The 14,889-nt window shown below is 45.9% G+C and overlaps 2 protein-coding genes and 2 long non-coding RNA genes across 5 annotated transcripts in view; 2 read left to right on the top strand and 2 right to left on the bottom strand.

Moving 5' to 3' along the window:
- LOC139060895 (uncharacterized) overlaps window positions 1–14,889 on the bottom strand; it is a 185,128-nt gene that overhangs the window by 102,987 nt on the left and 67,252 nt on the right. The gene's annotated exons all lie outside the window — the stretch shown is intronic.
- Window positions 1–14,889, bottom strand: part of LOC139060897 (uncharacterized) — a 29,432-nt gene that overhangs the window by 8,902 nt on the left and 5,641 nt on the right. The window lies entirely within an intron of this gene.
- LOC139060889 (NLR family CARD domain-containing protein 3-like) lies at window positions 1,221–8,589 on the top strand. 2 transcript variants are annotated; one of them, XM_070540160.1, is made up of 2 exons: window positions 1,221–2,579; window positions 4,996–8,589. In XM_070540160.1, the coding sequence occupies exons 1-2, from the start codon at window positions 1,342–1,344 to the stop codon at window positions 5,963–5,965; spliced, it is 2,208 nt and encodes a 735-aa protein (XP_070396261.1). In that variant the 5' UTR covers window positions 1,221–1,341; the 3' UTR covers window positions 5,966–8,589. The 2 variants fall into 2 exon arrangements, with proteins under 2 accessions (XP_070396261.1, XP_070396262.1); XM_070540161.1 differs by having other exon boundaries at window positions 1,221–2,484; window positions 4,996–5,149.
- On the top strand, window positions 13,147–14,395 carry LOC139046804 (uncharacterized). The gene is made up of 2 exons (XM_070520717.1): window positions 13,147–13,619; window positions 13,675–14,395. The coding sequence occupies exons 1-2, from the start codon at window positions 13,305–13,307 to the stop codon at window positions 14,251–14,253; spliced, it is 894 nt and encodes a 297-aa protein (XP_070376818.1). The 5' UTR covers window positions 13,147–13,304; the 3' UTR covers window positions 14,254–14,395.

Genomic DNA, 14,889 nt, shown 5'->3' with positions numbered 1-14,889 from the left:
TATGAAGAGCGGCTGAGGAATATGGAAGAAAGTAAATGGGCTGGGGGGTGTTCAGGTATCTGTACAGGCAAAACATTGATTCACAGTGGAGGAAGAGAACTGGGAAGCTTACCAGCAAGTATGCGGTCTGTGGGGTGGGCAACACAGCAACAAAGAAGGTCAAGCGAAAAGTTAGAGAGGCTGAATTAATCTCATGGGTGGCGGCAATGGAAAAGAAACCTGCCATGAGTAACTACTTAAGAGGAAAAAACGAAATCAGGAAAGAAACCATTTATGATAACTCAAAGCTAGGGAAGCTCATTACTTTTCGAAGCGAGATCGAGATGCCTTAGAACACGCACCTATAAAGCGAGATATAAGAAGGAAGAAGAAGCATGTGCGTGCTGCGGTAAAGCTAGGGAAACGAATGAGCATGTTTTATTAGAATGTGAAGACGTCTACCCAGCGGTCGATTTAGGCACCACTGGCCTCCTTGAAGCCCTTGGGTTCAGCGGAAGCAGTGGTAAAGCCACGACCTACTGTATAACTGTACTGTATTTATACAGTAGGTCGTGGGTACAGCAAACAGGTCCGCAATAGACATTAGTAAGAGGCGATTGGAGGATTGGTGGAAGAAAAGTAGGGAAACGACAAAAGACGGAGACGCACAAAAACACAGTTCGCAATAGGGGATCAGAAAATTTGGACGTGTTAGTTCACAGTGTTTTTTTTTTCTTTTTTCATTGGTTAACCTAGGTAGGATATCAGGCAGCATAGTAGCAAGAGCTTGGTGGTGCAACCCACCGCCCCGTTCCAAGGGGGATGCTCTATTGTCTATTGCGGACCTGTTTGCTTTACCACTGCTCCCGCTGAACCCAAGGGCTTCAAGGAGGCCAGTGGTGCCTAAATCGACCGCTACGTTCCCGTAGAAGCGACAGCTGTCGGCAAACCACTGAAACTTAAAGTCGCCCGCTGTTCTTTCAAGGTGTGGTGCAATCGTAGTGCGACTTTGGCTAGTCTATGCTTTGGCCCTGTGGCTGGCTTTCTTTATTTGGTCCCTTGCGACACGACCGTGCGAAGGATCGACGAAAGTGTCTGCGTTCACCCGGTCGACGGAACGCAGGCGTTAGGTTCACCCAAACGTCACGTCCGGGATGTCGCATTCATTCTTTGTTTTTCGCGTCCGTGATGTCACATCCGTCTTTGGTTTTGGCGGCAGAATGGCAAGCTCAAAGGTGAGTTACGTCAAGCCGCCCGGCAAAACGCCACAAGATGCACGCTCTCAGCAGGCCCCTGCCAGCGCTGCCGTAGACGAGTGTCGAAGTTATTAGATCGCAGCAGATCTGTGCCTACTGTGAGAGAATGTCCGCGACCGAAGGAGGTGGGACAGTCGCGGGCCTTGCGTCGAAAGGCACAGCCGCTGGCGGTCACGAGAGCATCATGCCTTACTCCGAACAGATCGTGTCTCGCCTAACAAAGCGAGGGCTGGACTTCGACCGCGCTTGTGAGTATGACGAATGCCACACCGATTGCTGGCTTTGCCACGACCTCGACCGATGGAGCAAGGTCTTGCACCCGGTGAGCTTCGAACTTGTCGAAACCGAGCCGGCCAGGGTGGCCATCCGGTCGACGCGGACACGTCGGCGTCAGCTCGGCGACGACGAACTTTACGACGCCGCTTGCGTCTTCTGCTGGCTGCCGAAGGCGCATCGGTGCGTTCAGCGCATCATGATGCAAGACCCGAGGTCGTTATTGTTTGCACCGGCCTCCACCCTCGCGTTGGCGCTAGGCCGGAGCGTCAACGTCCAGCATCTGCAACTCCGCGGTGCCGACAAAACACCCTACTGCGAAGAAGAGCTTTCCGAAGGCCTGGCTGGCCTAGGAAATCTCAAGAGCTTAGAATTGTACCATTTCCCTATCAATGCATCAGTGTCGAGATCCGTAGCAAATTTGCTAAGAAGAAACGCGAGCCACCTCACTGCTGTTTCCATCTCTGATAATGACATGTCGCAGGAGTCCGTCGAGTGCCTCTTGCGAGCGCTGCAGTGCTGTCGCTTCCTCGGCGAGCTGTCTGTCGTCGCGAACGATATTTCACGGGAAAGCGTGAACTCTATCGCAACGCTACTGCGCGTCGCGAAGTCCTTGACCAAATTGACGCTCGACCAGAGTCTGGAAAACAACGTCAACCTCTTCACCTTAGCAGAGGCACTCAAGGCCAATACGTCCCTGCTAGAGCTTCACGTTGGCCAGTGTGACACGCGCTTCGAGTCCCTTTTTGAAGCGCTAATCGCAAACAAGACCCTGAGGCACTTGGACCTGAACGGTTGCAACATCAACGGCAGTAATGCAGAGTCACTCGCGACAGCACTGCGTAGCAACGTAGGGCTGAGAAAGGTGGAATTGAAGCACGCTCGTGTCGATGCCGACTCAATGGTGACACTGGCTCATGGGCTGGAAACGAACTGCGCTCTCGAATTGATGGATCTGAGGGATAACACTGCTACTGTACGTGCCATCAACACGTTCTGCAGAATGCTGCGAAATAACAAGACTATAAAGAGTGTGCAGTTTTCTGATGTTGAAGCTAGACAACTGGAAAGGTAACTGAATTGCCTATTCAATGGGAAGACATGTTCAAATCCACGCACATGGAAAAGAACAGCTTTCAGGGCCAATTTCTGCGTGTCACTGTTGTGTTCTTTCATACAGATTTATCTTCCATGTTGTTGAGTGTAGGGTAATATAGATGCTTTTTGCTGAAACACCAGCTGACACTGTTCTGCAGCCAGTGCCACAATAATTGCTTCAGAATTCTAGCAAAAAGAACACTTAGGGTACTGTAGAAATAGGGAACCAAAAGTGAGGCGGTGCTATCACCCATGCATAGGAATGTAAAGAGTAAAAAAAGATTGTAAAGGCTATACAAAGGAGATTGACAACGGGAAGGAGCTACTTATAAAACTTCCTATTGTCCTGAAGATCAGCTTTAGGATTCCTTCCCTCCTCTAATGGTTCACACAAACGTTCTTAGTAAGAATACTACATTTCTTTGGGAAAACTCACTTTTTCTTCAAAGAGTCCCTAAGACGGTTTGGACAGAGTTTGTCGACACGCAGGAAAACATTCACATCAAAATTAGTGTGAGGTCTCTCATATTAGGAGAGCTACGGACAATTGCAAGTTTCCGTCCGCCATAGCCATGCTTTTCTCCTCGACTTCTTCACCAAGTGATCGGAGCTAAGCTACACCTTCACTGGCTTTACGTCATGATGGGACGTCGTGTCGTCTACTACTGGTTGTTTTGGAGCCAGCATGCGAAGCCTCTCACAATGTCACCGCGAGCCGCCAGGCGGTTGATCTCAAGCGGCAGCTATCGAAACAGCACGCGTTATGAGCTGTATGGGTGGAGGCGTAAACTAAAGCCCGTCCATGCAACTATTGCTGTGATGAAGGAGCTTTAGCATAGACGTACGTGAGTGGCCTGATCGGTCGGCACGGTCCAGCGAGCTGGTGACGCAGAGCTGAACCAACCAAAGAGCTAATATTGCTGTTACCAAGTGCAAAACCTTTCAAACATTTAGAAAAATGTTTAATTAAGTGCAAAATCATTTAAGCATTTAGAAAAAACGTGTTCACAATTAGACTGCTGCCAAAAGTTCACTCCAGTAGCAAAGTAAAATACACTTCATTACTGCTGTATTAGTTCTGTGTTTGTTTGAACTCTGTGCCAACAGGTGGCTGCACTATGCTGGCTATTCATGTATGTATCTCCACTCACCCCATAAAATGCCCAAACCCAAAACGGTTGTGTTTACCTGCATACCAGACATGTGAAACGTTAATGGTGCGAAGTGATGGCCGCAAATGTGTATGTGCTGGAATTTAATTGATACTGTCAACAAGCACTCTAGACACTCCACTTGCATTTATGCCTTGCAAAGGTACACAGTGTCGCAGCTTGACATGTCGCCGATCGCTACGTTCGCAGCCCACAATGCAAGGCTGAACTATGAGGGTCACAAAAAGACAGATCGAGACCAATACTGCACAGCTCGCGTGAACATGGAGCATGTTGTAACACAAGCAGGCGGCGCTTGCTTTGTGCCGGAAGTGCTTGAGAGTAGTGATAAATTTCTCTTGTGCATTCTGTTGCTTTTACTTTGTTTTTTATAGAAACAAATTGACTAACATTCCAACTAATACGAATGACATTTGTTCACCCTAAAGTTGAAAAAATTATTGATGATGTGCCCTGGGCACCCGCTTGGATATCTTGCCTACTGGCGTCGTCTGGTCACCTTCCATTGTCTAGTCAGGGGTGGCTGAAAACTCAGGCCAGTGGCCTGCTGCGATCGGTAGCGACGTACATATTTAAAACCTTATAATAAATTACATTCTTTACGGGGAGCACTTAGACACATCGATTAATGATCAGAAGACCTATGCTAATGACTCGGTATGTTTCTACAAGATTGTTTCAGGGTCCCTTTAACTTTTCTTGGCTCAGAGCAGCGAGCATGTCTACGAAGTGCTTGTCATGATCTCCTTTTCTTTTTGAGTAGATCAGTATATTGTTTGTTTACATACTACAAAATAGGCCTAGGAATTTCTCTAACCCCTTCATTAGCAATTCTTTGAAACCAGCCTCGAGTTTTCTTACCGAAAGGGAGCCTATTCACAGGCTTCAAAGGGTGTCACGAAAGTAGTAAACCGTTTAATCTCATCTGTGAGAGGCACCTGCCAATACTCTTTGCATAGGTCAATTCTTGAAACACCATGTACATTCACTGGTTTAATCAATGGTATCATCAACACAGGGCACGGGAAAGGGAAGAAGTTCCATTTGATTATTTAACAAACAATATTCCCTACAAAGATGAAATGTTTCGTGTTCTTTTGGAACTATTGTCACGCGGAGTAATACAGTATCCTTAACGCTTATACAGGCTCTAGCAAATATATACGCAACCTCTTTAAACCTACGCAGTATGAATGATAGTGGGCTTTTCAACGCAGGTCAACTCTCTCCTTTGACATGGCCCAAGCTGAAGGCTACAGCCGTATCCAGATGTCTTGGGCCGAGCCCGACCTTCCTCCGCTGTCTGCAGCCGTGGCACTTGGTTCAGAGACGCTCACAGAACTCCACCTAAGCGTTGCCTACGAACTCACCGAAATCAGCGTTTGTGCGCTGCTTCAAAATCTCGCCACAAATAAATATGTGCGAACTGTAACAGTCGGTTTAGGAGATCGCAAACAAGTCGCTGTTGCGTTGTGCTGTGTCCTCGCCTTGAACCAAACTATCCAGAATCTTAAAATTAAGATTTGTTCCTATTCAGCCCATGGGCTGCTTGGCATGGTCGCCAAGGTGCTCGCGACAAATACCACTGTGAGTCAAGTATGTTTGGAAAGCTATAAAGTATCCTTGAAGTCGCTCAAGTCGATTGCTTTTATGCTGACAAAGAACACCGCAATCACCAACCTGAAGTTGAACACTAGGGGCTTTATGTGCACCAAACGCCTTGCCATTCTTTCGCGTGCCCTGGTGGAAAACCAGTCTATCGTGGATTTGACGCTGGCCATCGTGCCAAATAGAAACCATGTGTCTTCCCGTATGTTCACCTCCATTCGACGAAACACCAGTCTTCTGAACATGGCTGTGAGATTTATCACACACCAGAGGCTAGATAGGCAGGCTGCCGTGGCATTCGAAGCCCTCAGTGAAAAGGCGTCGCTTGTTCCACACCTAATGAAAGTGACAGAACAGACTGAGGACGAGGCAAAAAAGGCCGTAGCGTTGGCAAAGCGTTACATTCAGTCAAACTACTTTCAACTAGCGGGCATTGTGAGAGAAAATGTTGTTTTCCACCTTGGCAAGGGACGAGACATTCGCGCCTTGAATTACGAGTGCCAGTGTGCCATAGCACGATATCTCAAGCTGTCAGATGTCGTCTCTGTAGATTGCCGCAACCCTACTAGACAGACGTAATATATTTGGGTAAATCTGGTGGAGCCTCATGTTTACGTAGGTATTTTTCGACAGAGGCACATTTGTGCATTGTCAACTATGTTATAATTTATTATGGCTTATTATTAGCAACAATAAGGAGATGTTTGGTGAAACAGGTTGTTTTTGAATTTCATGTCCGAACAGCAACGCCGATATGCTAGTACGGTACCACAGTTTGCTAAGTACATTGACATGTTTGGTCTGCTTTTGTTCGGTAAACGTGCTTAATGCCTGCTGTGTTGTAAATGTTCGTTTAGAGAATCCAAACCAGTCCCTAGGCCTAACCCTAACCAGACTAACCATTGATTGCGGTATCATTAAAATGCAGCCGATGTGACCACTTCTTGTAAAGGCGATTAGGGCCGTTGTCGGAGAGGGTGCACGCTTTTTAAAGAATTTTGTTGCCTCTCCCTCGATATGGTTTAGCATGGTCGAATGTTGGGCTAGGTAGTTTGTAATGTATCGGAAACACAGGCATGTTGAGGCACGGAAGCATCTGTTCCGTCTGCCTTGCTTCTACTCTCTTCCTGCAATTGCTTCTGCAGAGTCCAATGTTTCCACGAGTCAGCGGCCCAATGTTTGGCACATGTACTCATGGCCAGATGTTCGAACATACTGTGCTTGTCCACTCAAAATGCTCACACCTGTATAGGGACCTTTCAGGAGAAATATATAATTGAGCTATTCTCTAAGATAGGCTGTTTGTGCTGAATTAGGAATTCACTATGAAATGAATGCCTACTACAGAGAACCAGGTGCCAATTGAGCACTGTACATTCTTGCCAATTTAATGGAGTGTATACTGAATTATGACAAAGCTCTACACTTGTTGGGGACTCTGCTGCTCAGCAGCAGTTCTGTAGTGCTTTTGTGATACTGAAAAACTGGCAGCATTTGTCTCCTTCAGATATTTTTTTTTAATTTCTGCCCTTTATATATGTTCATTGTAACTAGAGTGTTGTTTGTTAGCTATTTCATTCCATTTCTTTTGATGAAATTGTTATTCTGGGTGTTCTGAATAGCCAGACCATAGCTGCAAATCATATTGACCGCAATAAAGACGGGGACATAGGAAGAAAACACATAAACAGCACGGGCGGTTTATGCGGTCAATATGATTTGTCTTTTTTGCGGTCAATATGATTTGCAGTAAATACCAACTTGGCCAAACTGAAGTTCTTCCAGACCATAGCTGTGGACTTCTGGGTAAGGCAGACCACATTTTAACGGGAACTTTCATCCTGTGCATATTCTGTGATACCTTAATGATGGTAATTAAGGCTACTCTGGATTCATACTGAGTAGATGTCAGTTTCTTGTTGCATTGTTTGTTACCCTGTACTGTTTCATTCTCTGTCAGGCACTGCAAATGGTGGGTAGTGTGGCATTGTTTACTGTTGTTAAATTACAATAAACGCTGCATCTATGTTGTTCTAATGTTTTGTTTGTTTTTTGTTTTTCTGTTGCTTATCGGCAATCAAATCTTGCTGTTTTAGTTGACCCATTGACCCAGACGCAGTCGTGTTGCCTTTATCTGTAATGTTCAAGACAAGTTTGAAGGGCCACTTAGCCAAATGATTTTAGACATAAAGTGTTATAAATATGTGTTTTCAAAAATGCGGTCTCACTTTGTGTATTGTATAGTACGTACATCATCAACACTGCACAGAAACCAAACCTTACTTTAACAAAGTTTACACTAGTAGCTGTGTTGGTGAGGAGTTTGATCATTCTGCTGTGCCATGGTGAGTAGCTAGAACATGTCACTACTGGATCTATTTTGTTGACGACCTGAATTAAAAAAAAAAATCAAGACAGCATCACTAAAGATGTGGCCTCATTCTCTTTCTTTTTTATTGTGTACTGTATCTAAATGTTTGCACTTTCATTTTAATCAGTTCTATGTGGGCCTACAAGCAATACAAGCAGTATTAACAATTGTTTAGGTGTTTGCACTTTCCTTAAGGTAAGCGATATGAAGCCATTTGTAGTGCATGGGTAACGGTTAATCCTGGATATAAATAGATGCAAGCATCTTTAGTTGGTGATTTGCAAAGACACCAACTGCCTTGCAATGACAACCAATAACAAGATTTCATTGGCAAGCCAGGATAAAAAGAGGCCAGAGGATAACAGCACAGTGACATATTCACTGGCAGCACTTCAGAAATGGCACCTACTTGTATTCCTAATGGTTATTTGCTTTAGGGGAAGCGCTTTCTGGATGTCTGTGATGAAGGCGCTTTGGCATAAACGCGAGCTGCCTGCGCGAGGCTGCTATATTGAGGTGTAGAGTGTGACATTACAACTACTTGCACTTGTTACATGTCACCAGACATGCGGTGCTGCTATTTCATACTTGCGAGTAGATGCTGGTGCTGTCTTGTTTTAGATAATAAAGTGTACCTGCAGAAACCGATATTAAATCCGCTATATCTGATTCGCAAACAAGGAATCCAGTGCTCTTGAAACGTTGCAAACTTTTTACGATTGTTCACTGTTCTTAAGTGTGCGACAGCAGTTGGAGCACAAGCTGAATTTATTAATTTGCACTATCTTTGAGTATGCACTGCTTGCTGCAATAAAGCTGTTCTTACATTTCACCTGCGTAATGTCTCATTGACTTTAATTACAGAAATTACCTCTAAGGAATGTCTGTTGCGACTCACAGGGAGATTGTTCTTTCAGTGATAATTGTGTTATAAAGCTGCACTGGTTGTATTGCACATATAAGGGAAGTGCGAAGAACATGTGATTCCATCTAGAGCTCTCGCTTGGTGAGCTACAAAGAAAGCAAAGCAACAATTGAGCACAGCTCTAAGATTTTCAAACACAATACCATATGGAAATACGAGCCTCAAGAATACATCCACGAGGCTTCAAATCAATGTATCAACTCATCTCATTCACTTTGCACTGTAGTGCACTGCTACATCACTCTAGATTAATTGTATTTCGTAACTACAGGGTACGGCAAAAGGTTTTTGCACTCAAATAAATACCCAATAATAAGGTTGCGATGTAGAATAACAAAATACCTTTGGTGTTAGTGTTTTGTGTTCTGTTCTCCATATGCACAAATCAAAATGTACTGTTAAAAAACTCCGTGTTTTGCACAAATGCAAGCCTAGATTCGCTTTGGAAATGCACAGGCGGCACAGATCTAGTCTTCATTTAATTCACGCCATGCTTTTTTCAATGCCGAATGAAGAGAAGCCAAATTGTGGCGACGAGTAGAATCGACTGTGCTGTTCAACACCAACAAGACTGAAAAGTTGAGATAGTTTATTGAGCTGTTTGGATGCCATTCTAAAGTGGAAATGAAATTGGGGACGATTTTTTTGCACCGTTATTGTTGTACCATGTGCAGCACTACCTTCGGCCTGTGAGGTGGAGAGGAATCTCATTGATTCATTATTTGCTGTTTTGCAAAGTATGATTTGGTCCAGTACAGTGCCTGCTTCTTCACGACACCTTCCAGATAGTATGCAGTGTTTACCGTCGCTCCTTGCTCCAAGAAATCCAGCAGCATCTTTCCATCAGAAGTGATTGCCCCGAAATCTATCACTGATTCATGGTGGCACTCATGTTGCCTTCTTTGAGGCTTTCTGTCAACATCCTATCGTATGGGTAGTTTAAAAACCGATCGATATTGACTAGTGCCTTTGACAAGGGAATGCTGCAATGTCATGCCGTGTTGAAGCATGCAGCATAGCACGCATCTAGGGTCCATGCATCTTCTGACCTTGGCCTCTTTCACCTAATTTGTAATACCGGTGTCACAGGACAACTTTTGATCGCGATCAAGCCCGATCCAGATCGATATTCTCGACCGCGATTGGCTCCTCCGCCGCACTTGTGCAAATGAGGGGAGGCAATCACGACCGAGAAATACATCCGGATCGGGCTTGATCGCGATTAAAAATTCGCCTTGTGACACCAGTATTAGTCCATGAATTCCTGAACCATGCACACCCTTTCGAGCAGCAGCTCATCTTTCACAATCATTCGGACGGAACGTTTGGAGAATAATTCGGCTTGGGCCACTTGGCTTTTCGAGAACTGATTTCTGGACACTGCGAGAACTTGTGCTGCACCCTTTAAGTAGAATCCTCAAAAACTTGCCGTAATTAAGTAAATTAGGAGAGAGCATTACGACTGGACCAAAAAAAGAGAAGCGATGAGCGCATATATACATCATCAGCCTGGTTACACCCACTGCAGGGCAAAGGCCTCTCCCATACTCCTGCAACTACCCCGGTCATGTACTAATTGTGGCCATGTTGTCCCTGCAAACTTTTGATCTCATCAGCCCACCTAACTTTCTCCCGCCCCCTGCTACGCTTCCCTTCCCTAGAAATCCAGTCCGTAACCCTTAATGACCATCAGTTATCTTCCCTCTTCATTACATGTCCTGCCCATGCCCATTTCTTTTTCTTGATTTCAACTAAGATGTCATTAACTCGAGTTTGTTCACTCAGCCAATCTGCTCTTTTCTTATCCCTTAATGTTACACCTATCATTCTTCTTTCCATAGCTCGTTGCGTCGTCCTCAATTTGAGTAGAACCCTTTTCGTAAGCCTCCAGGTTACCGCCCCGTACGTGAGTATTGGTAAGACACAGCTATTATACACTTTTCTCTTGAGGGATAATGGCAACCTGCTGTTCATGATCTGAGAATGCCTGCCAAACGCACCCCAGCCCATTCTTATTCTTCTGAATATTTCCGTCTCATGATCTGGATTCGCAGTCACTACCTGTCCTAAGTAGATGTATTCCCTTACCACTTCCAGTGCCTCGCTACCTATCGTAAACTGCTGTTCTCTTCTGAGACTGTTAAACATTACTTTAGTTTTCTGCAGATTAATTTTTAGATCCACCCTTCGGCTTTGCCTCTCCAGGTCAGTGAGCATGCATTGCAGTTGGTCCCCTGAGTTACTAAGCAAGGCAATATCATCAGCGAATCTCAAGTTACTAAGGTATTCTCCATGAACTCTTATTCCCAATTCTTCCCAAACCAGGTCTCTGAATACCTCCTGTAAACACGCTGTGAATATCATTGGAGAGATCGTATTTCCCTGCATGAGGCCTTTCTTTATTGGGATTTTGTTGCTTTCTTTATGGAGGACTAAAGTGGCTGTGGAGTCGCTATAGATATCTTTCAGTATTTTTACATATGGCTCGTCTACACCCTGATTCCGCAACGTCTCCATGACTGCTGAAGTTTTGACAGAATCAAACGCTTTCTCATAATCAATGAAAGCTATATATAAGGGTTGGTTATATTCTGCACATTTCTCTATCACTTGATTGATAGTGTGAATATGGTCTATTGTTGAGTAGCCTTTACGGAATCCTGCCTGGTCCTTTGGTTGACAGAAGTCTAAGGTGTTCCTGATTCTATTTGCGATTACCTTAGTAAATAGTTTGTAGGCAACGGACAGTAAGCTGATTGGTCTATAATTTTTCAAGTCTTTGGCGTCCCCTTTCTTATGGATTAGGATTACGTTAGCGTTCTTCCAAGATACCGGTACACTCGAAGTCACAAGGCATTGCACATACAGGGTGGCCAGCTTTTCTAGAACAATCTGTCCACCATCCTTCAACAAATCTGCTGTCCCCTGATACTCCCCACCTGCCTTCCCCCTTTGCATGGCTGCCAAAGCTTTCATTACTTCTTCCGGCGTTACTCGTGGGATTTCAAATTCCTCTGGACTATCGTCTCTTTCATTATCGTCGTGGGTGCTACTGGTACTGTATAAATCTCTATAGAACTCCTCAGCCACTTGAACGATCTCATCCATATTATTAATGATATTGCCGGCATTGTCTCTTAACACAAATATCTGATTCTTGCCTATTCCTAGTTTCTTCTTCACTGCTTTTAGGCTTCCTCCGTTCCTGAGAGCATGTTCAATTCTATCCATATTATACTTCCTTATGTCAGCTGTCTTACGCTTGCTGATTAACTTGGAAAGTTCTGCCACTTCTATTCTAGCTGTAGGATTAGAAGCTTTCGTACATTGGCGTTTCTTGATCAGATCTTCCATCTCCTGCAATAGCTTACTGGTATCCTAGCTGTCTAAAGGAGTTGCCACCAACTTCTATTGCAGACTCATTAATGATGCCCATAAGATTGTCGTTCATTGCTTCAACACTAAGGTCCTCTTCCTGTGTTAAAGCCGAATACCTGTTCTGTAGCTTGGTCCGGAATTCCTCTATTTTCCCTCTTAGTGCTAACTCAATGATTGGCTTCTTATGTACCAATTTTTCTGCTCCCTCCTCAAGTCTAGGCTAATTCGAGTTCTTACCATCCTATGGTCACTGCAGCGTACCTTGCCGAGCAGGTCCACATCTTGTATGATGCCAGGGTTAGTGCAGAGTATAAAGTCCATTTCATTTCTAGTCTCGTCCTTTGGGCTCCTCCACGTCCACTTTCGGCTTTCCCGCTTGCGGAAGAAGGTATTCATTATCCACATCTTATTCTGTTCTGCAAAGTCTACTGATAACTCTGCCCTGCTATTCCTAGTGCCTATGCCATATTCCTCCGACTGCCTTGTCTCCAGCCTGCTTCTTGCCTACCTTGGCATTGAAGTCGCCCATCAGTACAGTTTTGACCTTACCCATCGTCAATTCCACGTCTTCATAGAAGCTTTCGACTTCCTCGTCATCATGACTGGATGTAGGGGCGTACACCTGTACGACCTGCAATTTTTACCTCTTATTAATGTTCACAACAAAACCTGCCACCCTCTCGTTAATGCCATAGAGTCCCTGTAAGTTACCAGCTATATTCTTACTAATCAGGAATCCGACTCCTAGTTCTGGCCTTTCCGCTAAGCCCCGGTAGCACAGGACGTGCCCGCATTTTAGCACTGTATATGCTTCATTTGTCCTCCTAACTTCACTATGCCCTATTATATCCCATTTACTGCCCTCTAATTCCTCCAATAGCACTGCTAGATTCGCCTCACTAGATAACGTTCTAGCGTTAAACGTTGCCAGATTCAGATTCCAATGGCGGCCTGTCTGGATCCAGGGATTCATAGCACCCTCTGCTGCGTCACAGATCTGACCGCCGCTGTGGTCAGTTGCTTCACGGCAGCTGGGGACTGAGGGCCGGGGTTTGATTGTTATATTCGTATAGGGTGTATGCACGAAATCAGGCGGCGCGGTGCATTGTGGGTGAGCGGCCATCTTGTAGTACTCCTTAGCAGACGCCCGCTGTAGCCTCCGCACCCGCTAGTGCAGCATGCTGCGACGATAAATGGAATCACCGCTCCAGTGACGCGCTGCAAGTTGCCTGTTCACAAAGACAATGACTTCAGTTGTTAGAGACTATGCAGCAACGTTATCTGAACGTGACAGACAACGTTACGAGATCAAGACAAAAGCGATTGGCATGGACCCTTTTACGATGCGTGCAAGCGACTGCATCAAAGACATTGGCTTGTGGCCGTGCGTGGATAGCTCAGACATCTACGAATTCTTGGTTCTGAGGACCAGCTTCACGACGCGTAAGCAGTTGAAGTCGCGGAAGGCGCTGGAGGCCCACAATTTTGTGACGAGCGGCTGGGTGCACGAGCCGTCTGTGAAGGTGGTGTCTGCCGATACCATAATCATCATAACAAAGGTAAGGCGTCCTCTTTTGCACCATAACATGTGCTGATGCCGCGTTTTATTCGCAGGTAAACCACTCGCAGAGCCTCAACCAGGCTCCGCTAACAGTGTGGGTGTTGGCCAAGAGCGACGGCGACATAAACGCTGCGCACTGCACTTGCATGGCAGGGAACGGCGAGGCCTGCGCTCATGTTGCCGCCGTTCTTTTTTTCCTCGAGTACGGTGTGCGTGGACGGCAAGAACGGTCTTGCACTGACATCGCAAATGCCTGGCTTCCAGCCCACGTACGAAAAGTGGAAGTGCGGCCCGTTGCTGCCATGGATTTCGCGTCGAGTGCGCGGAAGAAACGTCGGCTCGATTGTGAAGGAACTTCAGTTTGTGCAGCCAGTGTGACCGCGCGTACTAAGGCCGCTGCTCCAACGAAAGAAGAGTGGAACAGCTTCTTTGGCCATCTTTTAAACTCCGGACATCGGCCAGTCGTGGTGAGCACGGACCCCACGTACAGCGACATGTATGTGCCTGCGGCAAGAGCCTGCAATGGTGCAGACTTGCGTCGACTGTACGACCGCAGTGCACAGAGCTTGTCTTATGACCAGCTGGCACGACGCTGCAGTGTTGTTTACCATGGTGACCCGCTAAACCAATAAACCATGGTGACCCGCTAAACGACACCAGACACACGCTTCGCTTCGAAGCGGCGGCAGCGACTGTGGCTGGCGTCTGCTAAGGAGTACTACAAGATGGCCGCTCACCCAGAATGCACCGCGCCGCCTGATTTCGTGCATACACCCTATAGGAGGTTGTGGCCAAGTGCTGCACCAGGGTGGCCAATCCTGCTCTGGTGAGAGAGTGCGTTACCGGTTCTGGTCACCGTGATCACGCCGCCCTCCATGCCTGTTTGTGCAATTTTCTCAACACACGTTTTTTTTTTTCCGGTGGAGAATTGCGTGGCACCGGGATTCGAACCATGGTCCTCTTGCACGCGAGGCGGACCGTGGTATATATATATATATATATATATATATATATATATATATATATATATATATATATATATATATATTATTAGTAATAGGTGCGATGAATGAGTAAGTGAATGAATGAATGAATAAAACTTTATTTGAAACGGCTCTTCGTCCGTGCCGTCCGCCGCTTCGGTGCCGTGGTCATGTAGTTGCACCCGGAGCGGGGGTTGTGGTGGCGCCCTGGACGTGCCTTATGTGTTGCACAAGGAGCGACCAAAAAAGCGGCTCGGTGGGGTTCAGGCGGAGTGGTCCAGCTCT

This window comes from Dermacentor albipictus, chromosome 6 (assembly GCF_038994185.2).
Source record: "Dermacentor albipictus isolate Rhodes 1998 colony chromosome 6, USDA_Dalb.pri_finalv2, whole genome shotgun sequence".
NCBI lineage: Eukaryota > Metazoa > Arthropoda > Arachnida > Ixodida > Ixodidae > Dermacentor > Dermacentor albipictus.
Note: the sequence above shows the minus strand (reverse complement) of the source record. Positions and strands in the feature narration are given on the sequence as shown.

Excerpts from the sequence above, each read along its gene's own strand:
- LOC139060889 (XM_070540160.1), top strand. The coding sequence starts at position 1,342 with ATGTCCGCGACCGAAGGAGGTGGGACAGTCGCGGGCCTTGCGTCGAAA. Across the intron at positions 2,580-4,995 it reads GAAGCTAGACAACTGGAAAG|GTCAACTCTCTCCTTTGACA; the intron begins GTAACTGAATTG and ends TTTTCAACGCAG.
- LOC139046804 (XM_070520717.1), top strand. The coding sequence starts at position 13,305 with ATGACTTCAGTTGTTAGAGACTATGCAGCAACGTTATCTGAACGTGAC. Across the intron at positions 13,620-13,674 it reads CCATAATCATCATAACAAAG|GTAAACCACTCGCAGAGCCT; the intron begins GTAAGGCGTCCT and ends TTTTATTCGCAG.